General features: G+C 49.8%; 1 protein-coding gene across 3 annotated transcripts; it reads right to left on the bottom strand.

Moving 5' to 3' along the window:
• Window positions 1-6046: 6046 nt before the first annotated feature.
• LOC149865929 (uncharacterized) lies at window positions 6047-21003 on the bottom strand. Of its 3 annotated transcripts, none has more exons than XR_016441567.1 (5): window positions 20535-20775; window positions 20288-20443; window positions 19957-20115; window positions 13005-13114; window positions 6047-6403 (listed from the first exon to the last, which is right to left on the bottom strand). XR_016441567.1 is itself a non-coding variant. In XM_090041023.1 (4 exons), exons 1-4 carry the CDS (start codon window positions 20963-20965, stop codon window positions 13086-13088), a joined length of 657 nt encoding a protein of 218 aa, XP_089897149.1. In that variant the 5' UTR covers window positions 20966-21003; the 3' UTR covers window positions 12870-13085. The 3 variants fall into 3 exon arrangements, 1 of the variants encoding a protein (XP_089897149.1); XR_016441568.1 differs by having other exon boundaries at window positions 20567-20775; XM_090041023.1 differs by lacking the exon at window positions 6047-6403 and having other exon boundaries at window positions 12870-13114; window positions 20374-20443; window positions 20567-21003.
• Between the last annotated feature and the right edge of the window lie 679 nt (window positions 21004-21682).

Below are 21682 nucleotides of genomic sequence, written 5' to 3'. Positions count from 1 at the left end.
TTGTTCATGTCCATAAAAAGTCAGTTAGTGTGGGAACCAGGCACTGAACCTCAGAGTGTCAATCATAATGTAGAAAGTGGCCTCCAAGTTATGTCAGTGAAAAACTGGTAAGCAATGGAGAATTAAGTGCACAGAATTTTGGCTTCCAGTCAGGTTGGGAATATTACGGAAGAGATTTTACATTCATTGTTTTTGTGCTTACATTTCTGTTCTTGGCTGTTAACACTGGAGTACAAAAGAAATGTACAAATGAAAATATAGTGGGTAAAAATAATAATTCCAGTTTGTTTGAGCTTTTGGTAGTAGGATGAAGTATTGCTAATCCTCCCTAAGTTATAATCGGTACATTCAGATTGGTCAAGCATTTATGTAGCACCCAATGTTGAGTGGGCATTCAGAGCAAATGGATTCCTGTAGGATAAGCCAATGTGTATATTATTAATGAAGAATTATGAAAACAACATACTATTTCAAAATGCCAATGAAAGGATTGAAAAAAAACTGGTGCTTGTTCAGGCTTGTGCTGGTATTTGATTCTGAAAAGAGCTTATACTGATATCTGTGGGAAACTTCAAACAACAGCTTTAAAAATTTGCCTGACAAAGAGCCTAGAGAAAATACCCCAGCATTATAGGATATTCACTTTTCAAAAGAGCTAAATGTTAATCATATCCATTATAAGTAATATCACTTCTTCAACTCTAAAATTCAGGTTCCATAAATCAAACACTTGAATCTGTATTCCAGGTAGTAAATACTGTTTGCAGTTATTATTTTCTATTGCTCTTCAATTAGCAGTCATTCATTTCTTTTCACCACTAGTTGAGTGAATAATGAAATAACAAATATTTGCTCCAGAAATACATATATTTTATCTGTCAATCACAGCAGGCAAGGAAAAAAAAAACAGACTAGTGATAACAGTTAGGAGAAGAAAAAGCCAGGAATTCAAAATCCAAACCAATAAAATATAATCCCCGCACGCCTAATAAGAAACTCAAGAACGTCTCATGTTTTATTAGGGCAAGAGGAAAAAAATGAAAGGGTCAAAAAGTCAATCTGGAAGGCACGCTTTGCTTCAGAACTAGAGGAATGAGGACTGTACTTGAATCCAAACACAGCTGCAGCAGCATTAAGTCCCTTACAAACACTGAGGCCCCTAACCATGGTGGAGTATACACATTTTTCCTTCTGCCTTTTTTGTTATGGTTTATTCTTTCCAAGTTTAATTTGCAACAACATGATTAGGGAAAGGTTTAGGGAGAGTACTTGGCTATTTTAAAGCTGCCAAACTAATTCTCTGAAAGGCAAGACAGTGACTTTGGCACTATATGATACATTTTAGGGGGGAAAGAAGACTCAACTAAACAAGACTGTATTAAATAGTAGGCAGAATGACATCAGCTGCAGATCCTGATGTAGCAAAGTGTATAGGCTTTCTTAATTTTATTATCTTTTCCATCACCAGTTGAATTACTTATGCTTTAAGAGAAGCATATGATGAAGTAGCAGAGAGTATATAATACAACCTCTTCCATTGACTTGAATTAGGTAATTGTCTGTATTTTGTATTTTCAAGTTCCTCTCTCTGAGGGTTGTATCAGGGCTGTTACCCTTGCATGTGATACTTCCTATGGGAGCTGATACAAAAACAAATCAAAAGAAGTCAATGGAAGTTGGTCACTTTTTGCATTTGTATCACCTAAGCTTCAGGGGATATAGCCAACCAAACTGAGTTGGTTTTATGTTGGGCCACAGATAAAACTGCTTTACAGGAAGGAGTATGAGATCTATGGAGTTTTAATTCCCTGGTCTTTATCTGGTGGATGGAGGCAGAATAAAAATGAAAGGAAGCCACTTAATAATTACAAATCCCTATAGATATCTTTGTAGATCCTGGAAGTACCGAGGATTGGAAGTGAGCAAAATTATTTGAGAGAGAGAGGGGGAGAGAGAGAGAGAGACAGTGCACACAGAATTTCATTCTTAGATTTTCTATTCCCACTTCTCCACCTGTCAAACTTAATAATTCTGATAGTTAATTGAATCGGAAATTAGAAGAAATTCACAAGAAAAGCAGTTATTGAAAATTTTTTTTTCTACCACTACTCTTTGGCCAAGGAGACAGATATTACACATAAACCAGTTTAAGTGATCAGAAACTGGTTTAAACCTGTAACAGTACAGACATTCAGTGCACATAAATCAGTTTAAAAATGGCTGAAACTGAACTGAGATAAACCTGCGTCAAAGTAGTATCAGACTTAACTGATTGAGCTCAAACCGATTTATGCAATATCTGTCCCAGACCCCTTGCTGGTTTAAGTTAAACTTGAGTCCCCCAGCATCTCAACATGCTCTCTGGGATGTGCTCTCTGCTCCAGCAGACCAAGGCAGGCCCCGCCCCTTTCCCCCCAGCTGGCGCAGGGACAGGCAGGGATGGGGGTCTGGCCGGATGCTGGTCCTGAAGGGAGCAGGGAAGAAGTTTATCCCCCCCTGCCTCCCTCCCCTGTCCCACCAGCACAGACCTGCACTTCTCTGTCCTGGATACTCCAGCAGTGGGGTTTGGCCAGCCCTGGTGGTAGCCTTGACTAAATTGGCTTGAGAGGAGTTTAATTCCCCCCTCCCTGTCCCACTGGTAGGGACCAAGGCCAGGTATGTGCTTCTCCCTTACTATTGCAGTGGTGGGGTTGGGTGCAGCCAGATGCCGGCCAGCATGGCCCCTGAGGCAGAGGGGGCTGGGAGGAGGGTTATTCCCTACTCTACCCTCATGGCCCCCAGGGTACTAAAACCAGATCTGCCCTTCCTGACTGCCACTGCTGCCGCTCACTCCTGCTTGAGGCAAGCATCAGAATAAGCTCCCTGCTGCCCCCTCTGCTGGACACTGGAAGGAGGGTGAATAACACCCCTCCCTGCCTGCCCGCCTAAGGGACCCTGCTGTCCAGCCTCTGGCCCTGCCCCTGCCCAGCTGCTGGAGTGGTGAAGGGGAAGCAACCATGAGGGGGCAGCTACCCTTGTCATAGTGTCCCAAAGTGTGACCCCACTCCTCATGGGGGGCTGCACTGTGAGGTGGGGAAAGATGCTGCAGAACCACGGTGGCAGTGGTGCTCTACAACACCATGACAGGGGCTGCTGCCCTCATCAAGAGCCTTGCCTCCTCACCACTGGGCACGGGCTGGCCATGCCCCCACCCCCCTCAGCACAGCTTCCCTGCAGCGAGGGCATGCTCTAGCACCCCCCAACTCCTGGCCTGAGCAACTGCAGGCATGTACTGGCATTTCCTCAGTCCAGAGGGAATATCTGTGCAGTTGCAAATTGGTTCAACCTAGGCAGGTTAGACTAACCTGCAAAGATTGAATCAATTCAGGCTCTTTTGAATGTCTGTCCTTAGTCTATGTTTGTAGGTTACCCATATTACGTGGAAAATCAAATTAAAGCACTACCTTCTAGTACACATCGGCCCTAAATACACTTTCCTACTTTTCTATGATTCTACGATTAAAAATAATGTTTCTTTTATAAAAATAAATGTAACCAATTCATTGTGGTGAGCAGTTACTGTTGGAAAGAAAAAGTATATTTTATTCATTCTAAACATTTACTTTATAATCCTGCCCCCACAAAGGAATGCTAAATAAACTTGTTTTTCTTCCTGCCTATATGTCTTGAAGTTATGTGCTTTCATGGGAAATGTAGGGCTGTCAAAGTTTGAATCCTGAGCTTTTTTCCCCCCATTCATTCAGTGTCCAAACTCTTTTCTTAAATAGTAATTGGGGAAGCAAACAGTGCCATTTTCAATTAAAAAAAAAAATTTACCCCACCCTTTGCATTTTTTGTCATCTTTTACATCTGCATAAGATGGTTTTAAGGAACAAATTCAATTTAGCATCCAATTTGTAACTGGCGTTGCTCATAAATCATAGGCAGTATGTATCCAATTTAATAGAATAAGGAAAGAATGCTGAAGGTTTACAAATTTCCCTCCCTCATAAATTCTTATGGCTACCAAGCCAGAAATAACATACATATATACAATTATCTTTTCTGTTTTTCAAGTTCAGCTAGATTATACATCAATTGCTAATAATTTTATTTCTTCATTAGATATCCAAGAGCTGTGTTTATAAGCATAATTCCTTCCCCTCCTCCTTATTCCTCACAATTACCACTACCCTTATCATTGATAGATAGGCTAGCAGGGCAAATTAATGGATGTAGATGCAAAGGATGCAAGTTGGTGAAAATTCTGTGTTTTTTAAATTAACCTTAGGTGGCTGAATTTCATAGATGCTCAGCAGCTGCAGCTTTTGGTTATTTCAACTGGGGTTGTGGTTGCTCAGCACCTGAAAGATCTGCTGTTTCTGTCTGTCAGTCCTGCATTTAAAGGTAATCTCAGCAGAGTCAAATTTGAGGCCATTTTATTACCATTCTCATTATGGTGGCTAAAGTCAACTTACTGTTAGGCAAAAGGACCAACACCTGTAGAGTAGGCTGCATGAGGAACCCAAAGGGCTGCGGGGGGGTCACCTGGTGTGGAAGTAGGCACGCCTGATGGCCCAAGTGAGGCCATCCTTTCTGTAGTGGGGAGTCCAAAACTGGACACAGTACTCCAGATGTGTCCTCACTGTATTGCAGCCCAGTATGCTGTTAGACTTCCTCACAGCAAGAGCATGCTGTTAGCTCATTCACAGCAAAATTAAGCTGTTGGGTTATTGTCCACTGTAACCCCTAGGTCCTTTTCTTCAGCGCTTCTGCTTAGCCCATTGATCCCCCTAGATTTATAGATGTAGAGTTGGAATGGACCTTATAGATCTTCTAGTCTGACCCCCTGCCCTGGGCAGGAGAGAAAACTGGGCTCAAATGACCCCAGCTAGGTAAATGTCAAGCCTCCTCTTAAAGATCCCCAAGGTAGGAGCCAGCACCACTTCCCTTGGAAATTGGTTCCAGATCCTAGCCACCCTGACTGTGAAGTAGTGCCTTCTAACCTACTCTCTAACAACTTATGACAATTATTCCTTGTTACTCTGGAAGGTGCTTAGGGGAACAAGGTCTCTCCCAATACCAGCTGGTCGCCCCTAGTAGGTTTATAGACGGCCACCAGGTCCCCTTCTCTTGTGAAGGCTGAACAGGTTAAGGTCTTGTATCCTCTTCTTGTAGGGTCTGCCCTGCTGTCCCCGGATCATGCTAGTGGCCCTTCTTTAGACCCTCTCAATGCTGTCCACATCCCTCCTGAAGCACAGCACCCAGAACTGGACACAGTACTCCAGCTGTGGCCTGACCAGTGTCGCATAGATGAGGAGGATCACCTCCTTGGCCCTGCTTGTGAAGCATCGGTGCATGCACGACAAGGTATGGTTAGCCCTACTGACTGTGTCCTTGCATTGTCGGCCCATGTTCATCTTGGAGTCAGTGATGACTCCAAGATCTCTTTCTGCCACTGTGATTTTGAGAAGGGAGTTCCCCAGCCTATGGGTATGCTGCTGGTTCTTACTCCCCAAGTGCAGCACCCTGCACTTGTCATTATTGAATCCCATCCTATTTTCATTTGCCCACCCCTGTAACCTGTCTGGGTCCCGCTGTAATCTGTCCTTCCCTTCTAGCGTGCTCACCTCACCACAAATCTTAGTGTTCTCTGCGAATTTAAATGGGGTGCTTTTCAGCCCATCGTCCAAGTTGCTAATAAAGAAATTGAACAGTGTGGGCCCAAGGACCAAGCCCTGGGGGACTCCATTGCCCACTTCCCTCCAGGTCAAATATGACCTGTTCACCACCACTCTCCAAGTACAGCCCCTCAGTCAATTTGCTATCCATCTGACTGTGTAGGCATCAATGCCATAGTTGCCTAGCTTTTTAATGAGAATGGGGTGGGAGACAGTGTCAAAGGCCTTCCTGAAGTCCAGAAAGACTACATCCACCGTGACACCTGCGTCCAGTAATTTTGTGACCTGACTGTAAAAGACAATCAGCTTGGTCTGACAGGACCTGCCCCTAATGAAATCATGCTGGTTGCCCTTGAGCATCATCCCTGCTGCTGGCCCATCACAGATGTACTCCATGATAATCTTCTCAAAGACCTTCCCCAGGACTGAAGTAAGACTAAAGGCCCTATAGTTGCCCAAGTCCTCTCTGTTCCCTTTTTTAAAGATCGGGACCACAGTGGCCTTCTTCCACTCGTCCGGCACCTGGCCAGAGTACCATGAGCACTCGTAAAGCCATGCCAGGTGCCCTGCGATAACCCCTGCCAATTCCCTCAACACCCTGGGGTGGAGAGAGAGCATCTGCACCTACTGATTTTAACATGTCCAGCCCCTCCAGAAGTTCCCTAACTTGGTCCTCCCTTACCCTAGGCCTGGCAGAGTTTCTCCTGAGTCCATCGTGAATCTTGGTAGGGGAGTCCTGGTCCCTGCACAAGAAAATGGAGGCAAAGAAATTGTTAAAGAGGTCTGCTTTCTTCTCTGGTGCAACCACTAGATTGTCAAGCTTATCCTGCAGGGGCCCCACATTACCCGATGCCTTCTTCATACTCCCTATGCATTTAAAAAAGGACTTTTTGTTATCTTTGATGCTAGCCCTAGTTCCGTATCTGCCTTCGCGTTCCTAACAGCTCCCCTACAGACCTGAGCAGTGAAGGTATTTCATAGATTTCATAGACATTAGGGCTGGAAGGGACCTCGGGAGATCATCGAGTCCAGCCCCCTGCCCAAAGGGCAGGAAGTCAGCTGGGGTCATAGGATCCCAGCAAGATAAGCATCCAATTTACTCTTGAAGGTGTTCAATGTAGGTGCTTGAACCACCTCCGCTGGCAGACTGTTCCAGAACTTGGGGGCTCGGACAGTAAAGAAATTCTTCCTTATGTGCAGCCTGAAACGGTCTTGCAGGAGTTTGTGACCGTTCGACCTCGTCATCCCTTGGGGCGCTCTGGTGAACAGACATTCCCCCAGATCCTGGTGGTCACCCCTGATAAACTTATAGGTGGCCATCAGATCACCCCTGAGCCTGCGCTTTTCCAGGCTAAAGAGTCCCATGGCTCTCAGCCTGTCATCGTAAGATCTGTTTTCCTGACCTCTGATCATGCGTGTGGCTCTCCTCTGGACTCTCTCAAGCTTCTCCACATCCTTTTTGAATTGTGGAGCCCAAAACTGGATGCAGTACTCCAGCTGCGGCCTCACCAAGGCCGAGTACAAGGGGAGAATGACGTCCCGGGATTTGCTCGAGAAGCATCTATGGATGCACGCCAGCATTTTGGTCGCTTTACTAGCTGCAGCATCGCATTGGAGGCTCATGTTCATCTTGTGGTCAATGATGACCCCCAAGTCTTTTTCTTCTGTAGTGCTAACCAACGTAGCACTGCCGAGCCTATAAGGGTGCTGCAGGTTTTTCCTCCCAAGGTGGAGAACCTTGCATTTTTCGGTGTTAAACACCATGAGGTTCTCGTCTGCCCATTTGCTGAGCTTGTCCAGGTCAGCCTGGATCACCTGCCTATCTTCTGGCGTGGATGCTTTGCCCCAAAGTTTGGTGTCATCGGCGAACTTGGCCAGTCCACTCCTAACTCCAATGTCCACATCATTAATGAAGATGTTGAACAGTATGGGTCCCAGGACAGAGCCTTGAGGGACCCCACCGGTTACAGGGCACCATGATGAGTGACTACCATCAATCACAACCCTCTGGGTCCGACCACAAAGCCAATTTCCCAGCCAGCGGATCGTGGTGGAGCCAAGGCCACAACTGGGCAGTTTGGCCAAGAGGTGATCATGGGATACCAGATCAAAAGCTTTTTTGAAGTCAAGATATATGACATCAATCTCTTCTCCCTTGTCCAGGTGATAGGTCACCTGGTCATAGAAGGAAATGAGATTGGTCAAACAAGACATACCCGCAACAAACCCGTGCTGGCTATCCCTTAGAATGTTAGCCTGGGCCAGTCCCTCAAGGATGGCTTTAATAAACTTTTCTAAGATCTTCCCCAGGGTAGAAGTCAGGCTAATGGGCCTGTAGTTAGCCGGATCCACTCTCCTCCCTTTCTTGAAGATCAGCACCACATTGGCCTTCTTCCAGTCTTCGGGCACTACACCAGAGCGCCAGGAGTTTTCAAAGATCCGTGCCAGGGGCTGGGCTATGACGCTCGCCAGCTCCTTGAGTACCCTGGGGTGCAAGTTGTCAGGCCCAGCTGACTTGAAGGTATCCAGCTTCTCAAGGTGTTCCTTCACGAGGTCAGCATTGATGGAGGGTAGGGGATTCCCCTCACCCAGATTTCCCTGTCCCATAGCAGGCATGGGCATCCTGTGTGACTGATGAAAGACTGACGCAAAGTACCTATTTAATAGGTTGGCTTTTTCCTGGGCGTCAGTTGTCAGTTGCCCCATCTGGTTTAGCAGGGGTCCAACTTTGCCCTTGCTTTTCCTCTGGCTCCCCACATACCTGAAAAAGGACTTTTTGTTGTCCTTGATGCCTGAAGGTAGTTGGAGTTCAGTTGCAGCCTTGGCTTTCCTGGTTTGGTCCCTGCAGGACCGGACCAGCGCGGAGTAATCCTCCTTGGAGGTGAATCCCATCCTCCATCCTTTGTAGGCTTTCCTTTTTAGCCACAGTAGGTCCGCTAGGTCTCTGGAGAGCCAGGGGGGCTGCTGTGCCTTCTTGCTGCCTTTCCTCCGTGTTGGAATAGATTTAGCTTGTGCACTGAGGATCGCTTCCTTGAGAAGCAACCACTCTTCTTGAACTCCCATCTCCCTGGGGTCATGGTCCCTGAGGGCCTGACCGACTAGCCTCTTGAGCTTGTCAAAGTTGGCTTTTCTGAAGTCAAGGACTTCTGTGTTGCTGACTGACTTGCCAGCTTTACGGCGGATGGTGAAGGTGATCAGCTCATGGTCGCTGTCACCCAACTTCCCATCAATCACTAGGTCGCTGATTAGGTCATCCCCCATAGCCAGTACCAGGTCAAGCAGCGCTTTGCCTCTCGTTGGCCCATAGACTTCTTGGGTCAGGTAGAGGTCATCCACGCATGAAAGAAAGCTTTGCGCCCGCTCAGATTTATCTGAGTGATCTTCCCAGGAGATGTCCGGGTAATTGAAGTCACCCATGACAACCAAGGTCCTGGAGCAAGCGGCCTCAGTCAGTTCCCGGGCAAACTCCTGGTCAAGCTCGGGACTTTGAGTGGGAGGTCTGTAGTAGACTCCCACCGTTGTGTCCCCTGTGCCGAATTCCCCACGAATTTTTACCCAGAGGGTCTCTAGCTGTCCATGCCGGTCGCCAACATCAGCTTGCAGGGACATGTAGCTTTCCTTCACATAGAGAGCTACACCCCCGCCCCTTTTGTCAACACGATCCCTCCTGTATAGGGTATAGCCCTCTATACCTGTGGTCCAGTCATGGGTGGAGTCCCACCAGGTCTCCGTTATCTCAATGACATCATATTTCTTTGCACTGAGCAGGAGGACAAGCTCGTCCTGCTTGTTGCCCAGGCTCCTGGCATTAGTGTACAGGCAGGCAAGTGTGCCCTTGGGGGCTCTTGCCTTGCCCACAGATTGTGCCAGGGCTGGGGCAGGGGTGAGCTCCCTTAAGTGCCCCCTTAAGTGCCTTGGTCTGCTGGCTTTGCAAGGGCCATTCAGCGGGCCAGCAGGGGCAGTAGTCCCCCCATCCCCCAGCGGGCTTAGTTTAAAGCCCGATGGAGCACGTCAGCCAGCCTGGCTGAGAAGAGCCTCCTCCCCAGAGGAGAGAGGTGGAGGCCATCTCTTCCCAGCAGCTCGATGCCTCTCTCTCCAAAGAGTGGGCTGTGGTCATGGAAGCCAAAGCCTTCCCGATAACACCAGCGCCGCAGTCTTTGGTTCACCGCGTGGATCCTCCTCTCCCTCCTCAGCCCATAGCCCGAGACTGGGAGGATCGAGGAAAACACCACCTGAGCTCCCAGACCCCTAAGCCTTGCTCCCAACTCCCTGTAATGCCTCATGACCTGGCTGGGGGTGCTCCGAGCTGTGTCATTGGTTCCCACATGAATAAGGAGCATGGGGTAGTGGTCTGTGGGCCAGAGGAGCTGCGGGATCCTCTCCGCAATGTCTCGGATGCGGGCCCCCGGGAAGCAGCAGACTTCCTGGGCTAAGGGGTCGGGGCGGCAGATTGCCCCCTCAGTGCCCCGCAGGATGGAGTCTCCCACAACAAACACCTTACGCTTTGTCTTGGGGAGAGCGGGGCCAGTAGCTGCGGTCAAGCCTGGGTTGCCTGCGGGAGCTGGCAACTGCGTGGGCTCTGCTGGGGCTGCAAGAGGTGCGAACCTGTTGCTAAGCTCCGGCAGGGCAGCGGCCTTGGTGCGGCGGGTCTTGGGGCCCTTGACCACCTTGGTCCATGCCCCTGACTGGGCAGAGCGGGAGGTCCCAGAGTCCTCCTTAGTCACGGAGGGAGATGGAGCTCTCCCCTGTGGCTCCCGGGGGAGAAGGGCCTGGCAGTAGGAGTCTATCTCCTGCTCACAGTCCCTGATGGCACGCAGTCTCTGGACTGCGGCCTGGAGCTCCTCCAGCTGGCGCACCAGAGACCCCAGTAGGGAGCAGACCCCGCAAGGGGAGGGGGCCATGCTCCCGGGCCCCAGAGCCTGAAAAAGGGACAGGCAGCCCCTGCAGCCAAGAGCCAGGGGCTCCGTCTGCGTGGAGCCCGGAACCATGGGCTCCGTCTGGGTGGCCGTCTCTGAGGTGCCCAGTGGAGGTGCCACAGAGCCCGAGGGGACCCTCGGGGTGCGGCGCGTGCCCATCCGTGTCATGCCTCTGGTAGGCTGGCTACGGCTGGGGCTGGCTATGGCTGGGGGGGGTCGCAGGCAGGGTCTCGTGCCCTCCCACGCCCTCCCCTGTGCGAACTCCGCGCTAACTCAAGCGCCTGTTTACGCAGCCTGTTCGCACGGCTCCGGTGGCAGGGCTCCCTGGGGGGCTGGGCCAAGTAGGGGCCTGGGCGGGGGCTTGACCCAGCCCGGCACCAGGCAGCGGCCTCCTCCCAGCAAGCGAGGAGTTAACCCCTTCCCACCATGAGCCCGCTTACCTCCGGCTGTGCTGGGGGTCGGCAGGGGGCTCGGCGGCTGTTGAGGGGGTGTCTGGGGGGCTTTGGGGGAGTGGGGGCGCAGCGGGCTTCACCCGCGTGTCTCTCACTGCTCCAGAGCCTACCTGAGTGTGTTTTTTTGTTTTTTTTCCCCTGGCTGGCGGGCCCTTTTAAACTATGCACATGCGCAGTGGGCCTGCCATCAGGGAACGCTGGCTTCTCAGGCCAGGGGGGCCCTGCCCTACAGGAGGGGGACTGGTGAGTACCCCCTCCTTCACTCCTCTCTCCCTGGGGTCGGGGCCAAGTAGGGGCCTGGGCGGGGGCTTGACCTGGCCCGGCACCAGGCAGCGGCCTCCTCCCAGCAAGCAAGGAGTTAACCCCTTCCCACCACGAGCCCGCTTACTTCTGGCTGTGCTGGGGGTCGGCAGGGGGCTCGGCGGCTGCTGAGGGGGTGTCTGGGGGGCTTTGGGGGAGTGGGGGCACAGCGGGCTTCACCTGCGTGTCTCTCACTGCTCCAGAGCCTACCTGAGTGTGTTTTTTTTTTTTTTTTCCCCTGGCTGGCGGGCCCTTTTAAACTACGCGCATGCGCAGTGGGCCTGCCATTGGGGAACGCTGGCTTCTCAGGCCAGGGGGGCCCTGCCCTACAGGAGGGGGACTGGTGAGTACCCCCTCCTTCACTCCTCTCTCCCTGGGGTCGGGGCCAAGTAGGGGCCTGGGCGGGGGCTTGACCTGGCCCGGCACCAGGCAGCGGCTTCCTCCCAGCAAGCGAGGAGTTAACCCCTTCCCACCACAAGCCTGCTTACCTCCGGCTGTGCTGGGGGTCGGCAGGGGTCTCGGTGGCTGCTGAGGGGGTGTCTGGGGGGCTCGGGGGAGTGGGGGCGCAGCGGGCTTCACCCGCGCGTCTCTCACCGCTCCAGAGCCTACCTGAGTGTGGGTTTTTTTTTGTTTTTTTTTTGATATACTACTTTTTTGGTATACTACTCTTTGGTGATAGCCTCTCCCTTCCACTGGGTGTAGGCCTCCTTGTGGGCAATCAGGTATTCCTGAATGCCCTTGGTGAGCCAGGGGGGCTTTGGGGCACTCTTGTCCCCTTTGCTTCTCATTGGGATTGTCACCCCTGAGTATCGTCTCCTTAAGGAATGACCACTCATCTTGGGCACCCAGTTCCCCTACTCTCCAGGACCCCAGCGCCTCTCCAACTAATCTCCTCAACTCATTGAAGTAGGCCCTCTCGAAGTCAAGGGCTACTGCCTTGCCACAGGCCCTTGACACCCTGTACTTGATGGTGAATTCCAGAAAGCGATGATCGCTATCACCCAGGTGGTCAAGGACCTGGAGTCCCCTTACCAGGTTGTTGCCTGTGGCCAGGACCAGGTCCAGAAGGGCATTCCCCCTGGTGGGATTGTGCACCTCCTGGATTAAGTGGAGGTCCTTTATTTTGGCAAGAAACCTTTGTGAGAGGTCAGACCTGGCTGACTGCTCCTCCCAGCAGATGTCCAGGTAGTTTAGATCACCCATGACAACTACATCCCTTTCCTTAAGTGCCTCTGCAAGCTGACCCAAGAATTTGTGGTCCAGCTCTTCCCCTTGGTTGGGAGGTCTGTAGAAGTCCCCCACTGTTAAGTCCCTTTCCCCACGACCCCCCTGTATCCTGGCCAGAGCACTTCAGCTTGCCCCTCCTCAGACCCCATCCTGCTGGCTGAAGATGTGTATTGCTCTTTGATGTACAGCACCATACCCCCGCCTTTCCTCCCCATTCTATCCCACTTGTAGAGTCTGTAGCCCCTAATGTTAACTGCCCAGTCGTGGGATGAATCCCACCAGGTTTCTGTGAGCCCTACTATGTCTGGGTTTGAACTAGCTATATGGAGGGTGAATTTCTCCTGTTTTTTACCCATACTACGAGCATTGGTATAGAAGCATTTAAGGCCTTGAATTGGTGCGTGTGTCACTCCCTGATTCCCAGGACTATCCAGACCCCTGTCGCTTACCTGGGTACTCCTTGTGCATGTCACCCGTCTTGGGAGGTGTCCTCAAGTCCTCCTGTGGCCCCATCCTCTGGCAAAGCTAGTTTACAGTGCACCGCATGAGATCAGCCAACCTGGAAGAGAAAACATACTTGCCTTTAGGAGAGAGGGTAGCTCTTCCCACCCAAGCAAGTCCCCTGCACAAACGTATGGGCTGTTATCCAGGAACCCGAAGCCTGCCTGGCATCACCAACTCTGTAACTGCTGATTGACCTTGCCAATGCAGGCTTTGTGTTGCCGTCCATGCCCACTCACCAGGAGAACAGAGGAAAATAACACCTGTGCCCCCATCTCCTTGAGCTTGGCCCCTAGGGCCTTGAAGTCCTTCATGATGCGGTCTGGGTTGCCTCTGACCATGTCGTTTGTTCCCACTTGGATGAGAACCATGGGGTACTGGTTTGAGGGTTGAATGTAGGCCAGGATCCTCTTGGATTCTGAATCTGAGCCCCAGGCATGAAGCAGACCTCTCATGCCATGGGGTCAGGTTGGGTCAGCAAATGGATCCCTCTGTTCCCCTTAGGATGGAGTCCCCAATGATGAGGACCCAGCGTTTCTTCCTCCTGATGTTCCCTCTCTGCGCCATCTGTGTCTTGTGTGGAGTGGCATTGTCCCCACTGGATGCATCCCCTTCATCCTTCCCCAGATTTCTCTAGGTCTTTCTGAATCCTCACCTTCCCCTCAAGCATATCTACTTCCCGCAACTTGCTGTCATATGAAAACTTGCTGATGGTATACTCCATCCCATTTCTCAGGACCAACCCCTGTGGTACTCCACTTGACACCAGCTGCCAACTAGACATTGAACCATTGGTTACCACCCTTTGACCCAACAATCCTGCCAGTTTTCTATCCATTGTACAGTTCATTCATCCAAACTATACTTTCTTAACTTGCTTGCAAGAATGATGTGGGAGACCATTTCAAAAGCCTTGCTAAAGTCATGGAATATCATGACCAGTGCTCTCTTCACATCCACAGAGCCAGTCATCTCATCAGAGAACGCACTCAGGTTGGTAAGGCATGATTTACCCTTGGTTAATCCATGCTGACTATTCCTAATCACCTTCTTCTCCTCCAGTTGCTTAGAAAAATTACATTAAAGTTTCAATATTGCCAGGTTAAACCTTCTTAAAAGTAACTCACACATCAGCTTTCCATATTCCCTAAGCATGTTTTTATTTTAACATGGCATGAAATCCATTGATTTCAATCTAATGCAATTGCAAATTAGGCCCCCTCTTGCTCAGACAAGTTCTCTGTACCACTTAGTAATTTCAAATCTAGCTTGTAGGCAATGGCAAGTCTGCAAGGTCTGAATGTTCTGGTAGAACATTAAATATTGAACTAGTTTATTTCAATAAAGAGCAAAAGTTTTTCACTGCCTTCGGCATAATTTGATTTTATACACTTCCATGAGCTACAATTTATGCAGGTCTTCATTCATCTTTAATTTTAAAAGAAGCAAGTGCCACTGCTAACTTGGACTGGCTAGGATGTGTTCTCAGTTGATATGTTGTCCTTCTAGCTTTTGTTTCTCAGTAAAGTGAATAAATGCAGCATGGCTTAAATCCAGCACCCTAAAAATGCTTTATTTGGATTTATTCAGTGTCAGAATGGAAAATGCTCATTTTCACAGGTGTTAAATTGTTTAAAGTAAGATTTTCAAAAGCAACCTTTACATTTGTGTGCTGGTGTTCTTCTCTAAATGTGCAGGTAAAAGTGTGATGGGATCTAATGCAAGATCCACACATGCATGGCAGGAAGCATGATTGTGGGATCATGCATTAGAGCCCATTCCACCTTATTGCCAGTGCAGTGGGAGCTCAATCCTGTGTTCCCCCTGCACCAGCAAGAAGCAAGCTCCCAGCTCTGGAAGCCCCCTCTGCTGAGGGGTTCCTAGCCACAGGGGCATCCCATGCATCCCTGCAGCTGGGAAATACATCTACTGTGATCTCCCAGCTCTGGGGTGCATGAAGTCCCTGGAACCAGGAGATAGCAGCTGCTGTGGCCTCCTAGCCTCAAAGGAACACAAAACCCCTGGGGCTGGGAGGTCTCAGTTGCCATGGTCTCCCAGCTTTGGGGATTTCACACACCCCCAGGGCTGGGATATCACAGCCATGCCCTGCAGCTTCCAAAATCCAGATGAATCCTAGCACCCGGAGGAACACTGCCAGGACCCAATGTCTGTAACTGCAGGACTCTGGATCCGAGTAGCTGCAAGATCCTGCCAGGACCCAAAGTTGGCAGCTGCTTGGGCTGACAGCCCCCCCCAGTTGTGGGGCTTCCAGCCCTAGCTAGGCATAGTGGACCCATGTCCCTAGCAGCCCTAGCAGCTGACAAGGCTCCCAGCTGCAGGGGAGACTCTGCTACATGTGCAAATTAAAGCTGAAAAGCAGCCAGTTATAAACTTAATACACATTTTCAAGGTCTAACTTTATAGCTGGTTGGCGCTTTTTGTGGTATGATGGGCACTTTGCACATGTAGCTCACCCTAAGGTAATGATACCTGCAACATGTAGAGGGGGCCCATGTCTCTGGGCTTCAAAGAAAATAAGGTTTGTTCATGTAAATTGAATAGCTTGCCTGTAGCAGAAAGCCCCTTTGTACATTTCTCTTCTGGACATTGATATAATAGAAGCCTCTTCTTGCCTGCACTCCTCTCCCCCCCCCCCCATTTTGTGCACTTCTTTTTCATTTTAAGTATGGGCAGAGACTTAGCACACTCATTGCATGGGTGTGGCAAGGCTCAGAGCAGGCCAGAAAGCTGAAGTGGCTTTCTGTAGGAGAAGCCTACAAATTACATCTACATATCAGTTAAGTTTAGTGTCACTGAAGGGAACAAAAGAATGAAAATATGTACTGTAAATACGTTCTGTGCTAACCTAACTCACTTACTGTCCCCAGTAGTCTTTGATCCTCACTACCTCACATTGTATTTTTATATTTCATCTTTCTCATTTTACCATGGCATTTTGTATTTTACATTTTATACTTTTAAACCCTTAAGTACTGTGCTCCCTAAAGAATGATGATACACCCTGGACCATTGTTTAAAAACTGCATTGAAGTTGTAAGTGTAAAGTGATAAAATCTTCTATATTGGGCAGTCCCTTGAGTGAATGTGAGTGTATGGTGATCAGTATGTAATTAAGTGACATAGCCTAGCCAAAGGAACTTAACAAACCATTTTAAACTAATCAAGCGAAGGAACTGATTCATCACCCTATGGACTATTCCTGTAATAGTAATCCAAGTTTATACTTTTAAGGAAAGTGTTTAGTTTAGGAGTTTTTTTCCAGAGCAAGGTATTTGAGTCTTACACAACAATGTATTATATACCACAAAGTAAATTGGTAAAGTATTCAATTGGGGAAAAAATGTTTTGCTGTACATTTATTTTATTATGTGTATTTTTTATAAAGTCAATTGGCCAGCAAAAAAAGACCATGACAGTTTGCAGCTTTCTATACTGCATACATGATCAGAAGCCTGGTCATACATGTTAAAGGGGAGGTGCTGAGAATCTTGACATTAGGCTTTGCATTTTGGTAAATACAGCTCTGTAGTATATTAGAAATTTTGTGGAAGGACATGTTAAAGACTGGATTGAAGAAGGGGAATTTAAGAACTAATTGCCATTTTCAGAAGCACTCAACATTGACCTAATTAGTCTGATTTCTGCTGGAAAAGTGGCCATTCCCAAATATTTTCGAAAGCCTTACCCATATCTAAAAACTTGTTTGCTTCTCTATGTATAAGGTTCTTTGAATAGTGGCAGTAGTCATAGATTCATAGATTCATAGATGCTAGGGTCGGAAGGGACCTCAATAGATCATCGAGTCCGACCCCCTGCATAAGCAGGAAAGAGTGCTGGGCCTACATTACCCCAGCTAGATACACATCCAACCTTCTCTTGAATACCCCCAGGGTAGGGGAGAGCACCACCTCCCTTGGGAGCCCGTTCCAGAGCTTGGCCACTCGAACTGTGAAGAAGTTCCTCCTAATATCTAATCTAAATCTGCTCTCCTCCAGCTTGTGGCCATTATTTCTTGTAACCCCCGGGGGCGCCTTGGTGAATAAATACTCACCAATTCCCTTCTGTGCCCCCCTGACGAACTTATAGGCAGCCACCAGGTCGCCTCTCAACCTTCTCTTGCGGAGGCTGAAAAGGTCCAGTTTCTCTAATCTCTCCTCATAGGGCTTGGCCTGCAGGCCCTTAACCATACGAGTGGCCCTTCTCTGGACCCTCTCCAGGTTATCCGCATCTTTCTTGAAGTGCGGCGCCCAGAATTGCACGCAGTACTCCAGCTGCGGTCTGACCAGCGCCCGATAGAGGGGAAGTATCACCTCCTTGGACTTATTTGTCATGCATCTGCTGATGCACGATAAAGTGCCATTGGCTTTTCTGATGGTTTCATCACACTGCCGACTCATGTTCATCTTGGAGTCTACTAGGACTCCAAGATCCCTTTCCACTTCCGTGCCACCCAGCAGGTCATTTCCTAGGCTGTAGTTGTGCTGGACATTTTTCCTCCCTAGATGCAGCACTTTGCATTTCTCCTTGTTGAACTGCATTCTGTTGTTTTCTGCCCACTTGTCTAACCTGTCCAGGTCTGCTTGCAGCTGTTCCCTGCCCTCCGGCGTGTCCACTTCGCCCCATAGCTTAGTGTCATCTGCAAACTTGGACAGAGTACATTTCACCCCCTCGTCCAAGTCGCTGATGAAGACATTAAAGAGTATCGGTCCAAGCACCGAGCCCTGCGGGACCCCACTGCCCACACTCTTCCAGGTCGAAACCGACCCATCCACCACAACTCTCTGGGTGCGACCCTCCAGCCAATTCTCCACCCACCGGACTGTGCAGTCATCCAAGTCACAGCCCCTTAACTTGTTCACCAGTATGGGGTGGGATACCGTGTCAAAGGCCTTCCTGAAGTCCAAGTATACGACATCCACCCCTCCTCCTGCGTCGAGGCGTTTTGTGACCTGGTCATAAAAAGAGACTAGATTGGTCAGGCACGATCTACCTGCCACGAACCCGTGCTGGTTTCCCCTCAGCATAATTTGTCCTGCCGGGCTCTCACAAATGTGAGCCTTGATGATTTTCTCAAAGATTTTGCCAAGGATGGAGGTGAGACTGACTGGCCTATAGTTACCCGGGTCCTCCTTCCTCCCCTTCTTGAAAATGGGAACCACATTGGCCCTTTTCCAGTCCTCCGGGACTTGACCCGTGCGCCACGAGCGTTGAAATATTCCCGCCAGTGGCTCTGCAATGATGTCGGCCAGTGCCTTCAGTACCCTCGGATGGAGCTCATCCGGGCCTGCCGACTTAAAGGCATCCAGTTCCTCCAAGTGACCTTGCACCACCTCAGGGTCCACGCATGGAAGTCTGGTGCCTTGCTGCTGCCTCCCTACACTCCCAGTGAGAGACTTGTCATGCCTCTCACTTAGGAACACTGAGGCAAAGAACTCGTTGAGGAGTTCAGCCTTGTCCCCTCTGTCCGTCACCAATTGTTTCTGCCCATTTAGCAGGGGTCCTATTCCTCCCTGGGCCTTCCTTTTACTCCCTATATATCTAAAAAACAATTTCTTATTGTCTTTTACTTGGGTTGCCATCCTCAGCTCCATGGTAGCTTTGGCCTGTCTAACTGCCTCCCTACAAGCACGAGCAGAAGAGGTATATTCCTCTTTGGTGATCTCTCCCTGTTTCCACTTTTTATGTGCTCCCCTTTTGGCCCTTAGTCTCCCCAGGATTTCTCTGGTCAGCCAGGGAAGCCTCCTGGCCCCTTTCCCTCTTTTACCTCGCACGGGGATCGTCTCGCTTTGTGAGAGAAGGATAGCTTCCTTAAGGCACAGCCACCCTTCTTGGGCTCCCATCGTTTCAAAACTACTACTCTGCAGTGCATCCTTCACTAATCGCCTGAGTTTGCTGAAATCAGCTTTCCTAAAGTCCAGCACGTTCACCCTACTGGTTACCTTACCCACTCAACGCCTTATGTTGAATTGTACTTTTAGGTGATCACTGTCCCCCAGATGGCTACCGATCTGTAGGTCCCCTACTATGTCATCCCCCGTTGCCAATACCAGATCCAGTAAGGCATTCCCCCTAGTGGGACCATGTACCTCCTGCGTCAGGTGGAGGTCCTGTACACAGGTTAGAAACCTGCGTGAGCGGTGGGACTTTGCTGTCTGTGTCTCCCAGCAGATGTCCGGGTAGTTTAGGTCCCCCATGACCACCGCCTCTTTAGCTTTTATGGTCTCTGAGAGTTGCCTCAGGAGCCCCAAATCTATTTCTTCCCCTTGATGTGGGGGTCTGTAGCAGACCCCTACCACCAAATCCTTTTCTCCTTGCCCCCCATGTAGCCTAACCCACAGTCCTTCTACTTCCTCATCCTTTGATTCTGTCTTGATGAGGGTTGATGTATATTGCTCCTTAACATAGAGCGCAACCCCTCCCCCACTTTTCCCCACTCTGTCCTTTCTGTACAATCTATAGCCCTCAATATGTACCGCCCAGTCGTGGGATGGATCCCACCAGGTTTCCGTCAGCCCCACTAAGTCGTAGTCGTTTAGTGCAACCAGGAGCGCTAGTTCATCCTGCTTGTTCGCCATGCTCCTAGCATTAGTATATAGGCACTTGAGCCCTGTGACTGGTGCTTTTGCTACCCCCTCGCTCCAAGTCCTAAAGGGCTTTTTGTCCCTAACCTTCCCGTTCCTTACCTGTGCCGTATTACTGTCCACCCCCTGCCTTTCACGTTCCCAAAGCTCTCTTTCTTCAGGCTGGGCTGTCCTTGTGGGTGCCACCTGGTTTGGTGGTCCACAGCCTCCCCCACCCTCATCTTCCCCTCCCCCCGACGAGCCTAGTTTAAAGCCCGCCGGAGGAGATCCGCCAACCTGGAAGAAAACACACGCTTACCTTTGGGGGACAGGTGAAGCCCATCCCAGCTGAGCATGTCCCTCGTTGTAATGTGTGGGTCATTGTCCAGGAAGCCGAAGCCTGCCTCGAGACACCACTGCCGAAGCCGCCAGTTGGTCTCTCGGATGCAGTTCTCATGCCGTCTTCCGCGTCCGTTCACTGGTAGGATGGAAGAGAATACCACCTGTGCACCAAATTCCCTCAGCACGCTGCCGAGAGCCTGGTAGTCCGCCATCAGGTGATCTGGGGTTCTCCTGGCCGCATCATTAGTACCCACATGGACAAGGACCATGGGGTAGTAATCGGTGGGCTTGATCCTGGCCTGGATTACCTCCGTCACATCCTGAATCTTAGCTCCAGGCAGGCAGTAGACCTCTCGTGCTGAAGGGTCCTGGCGACAAATGGGCCCTTCCATACCTCTCAGGATGGAATCGCCTATGACGAGCATGCGTCTCCTCCTCTTCTGGGTCCTCTCAGATCTCTTGATCTGTTTGGAATGTGAAGAATGTGGCATTTCTTCCTGCCCAAGGGTTTCCTCCTCCCTTTCCATCTCCTGCAGAGTCGCCAAGGCCTCGTACCTGTTCTCCAGTCGGACTGGAGAAGCTTGTACCTGCTCGCTGCGAGCCGCTCCGGTCCTGGCTGTGACCGTCTGCCACTCTGCCGTGGAGGTCCTTCCCTGGGCTGCTTCTTCCTTGGGTGCCTGGTCCTGCAGGGAAAGGAAATAACTGTCAATTTCCTCCTCCGCCTCCCTGATCCCCCTCAGCCTGCTAACCTCCTCCCGGAGCTCCCTCACCTGTGCCTCCAGAGCCCTAAGCCGGGCACCTGCCAGACAGGTGTGGGGGCTCCCAATCTCTGCCCCCCCCGGCCCTGCTGGGGATCCCCCGCAAGCCGGGAGGTAGGGGGACATCAGCTTCCCCATGGGCTCGGTCTGGGTGGAGGCCTCAGACCAGCCCCGGTTAGCCTTGTCCCCCTGGGCAGAGGCCCTAGCAGCACTCCTCGTAGACACCATTCTAAGCTGCTGTTTGTAGACCTGTGTGGTGTCTACGTCCTACCCGTACAGGAGTCCCACTCCTGGCCCTCCCAGTCCGCCCGCCAGCGCGAACGCCTGCGCAAACGCCGGCGCGCTCTTACAGTCCTTTCTTGTGCATTAGGAATTTTTTCCTTGTAATAAAAAGAAATCCTTGTTATAGAGTATTTCAGATCCAAACACAACCTTGTCCTGTCTTTCACTAAAATTGTCTGTCCTATCCTTGAACATACAAATAAGGAAGTATGTATTTAATGTACTAAAATGTCCTAAAATGAAGAGGAGCTAGGCATTATTACTGATTACAATATATAAAACAATCTGTTTACTGTACTGTAACAATCTGTTACAGTAGACAGTACAAGAGCACAAGATACCAGGTAGAACATTTTTTACCCCCATTATGACTTCAGTCTGAAGTAGGTATCATTTACTGTAAGAGTTTGTTTTTTATAATCTCAACAGTATATTGCCCATACAGTCTTCTATTTTAGCTCTCTATTCAATAGAATTATAGCATCTTTTTCCTTCCCCTAGTACAAGGCTTTGGTGATTGGAATGGGGGATACTGGAATACATCAGCTTTCCTTTGATCTTACAAAATCAGGACAGCTTTTGTAGATGAAGATTGGCAAATGTTGATTGTAGATGCATAATTCACCCTTGGAAAATCTAATTTAGAAACAGAAACACTCCCCC

Source organism: Crocodylus siamensis, chromosome 4 (genome assembly GCF_052110815.1).
Source record: "Crocodylus siamensis isolate JL-2025a chromosome 4, ASM5211081v1, whole genome shotgun sequence".
NCBI lineage: Eukaryota > Metazoa > Chordata > Crocodylia > Crocodylidae > Crocodylus > Crocodylus siamensis.
This window is presented reverse-complemented; position numbering and strand designations above follow the sequence as displayed.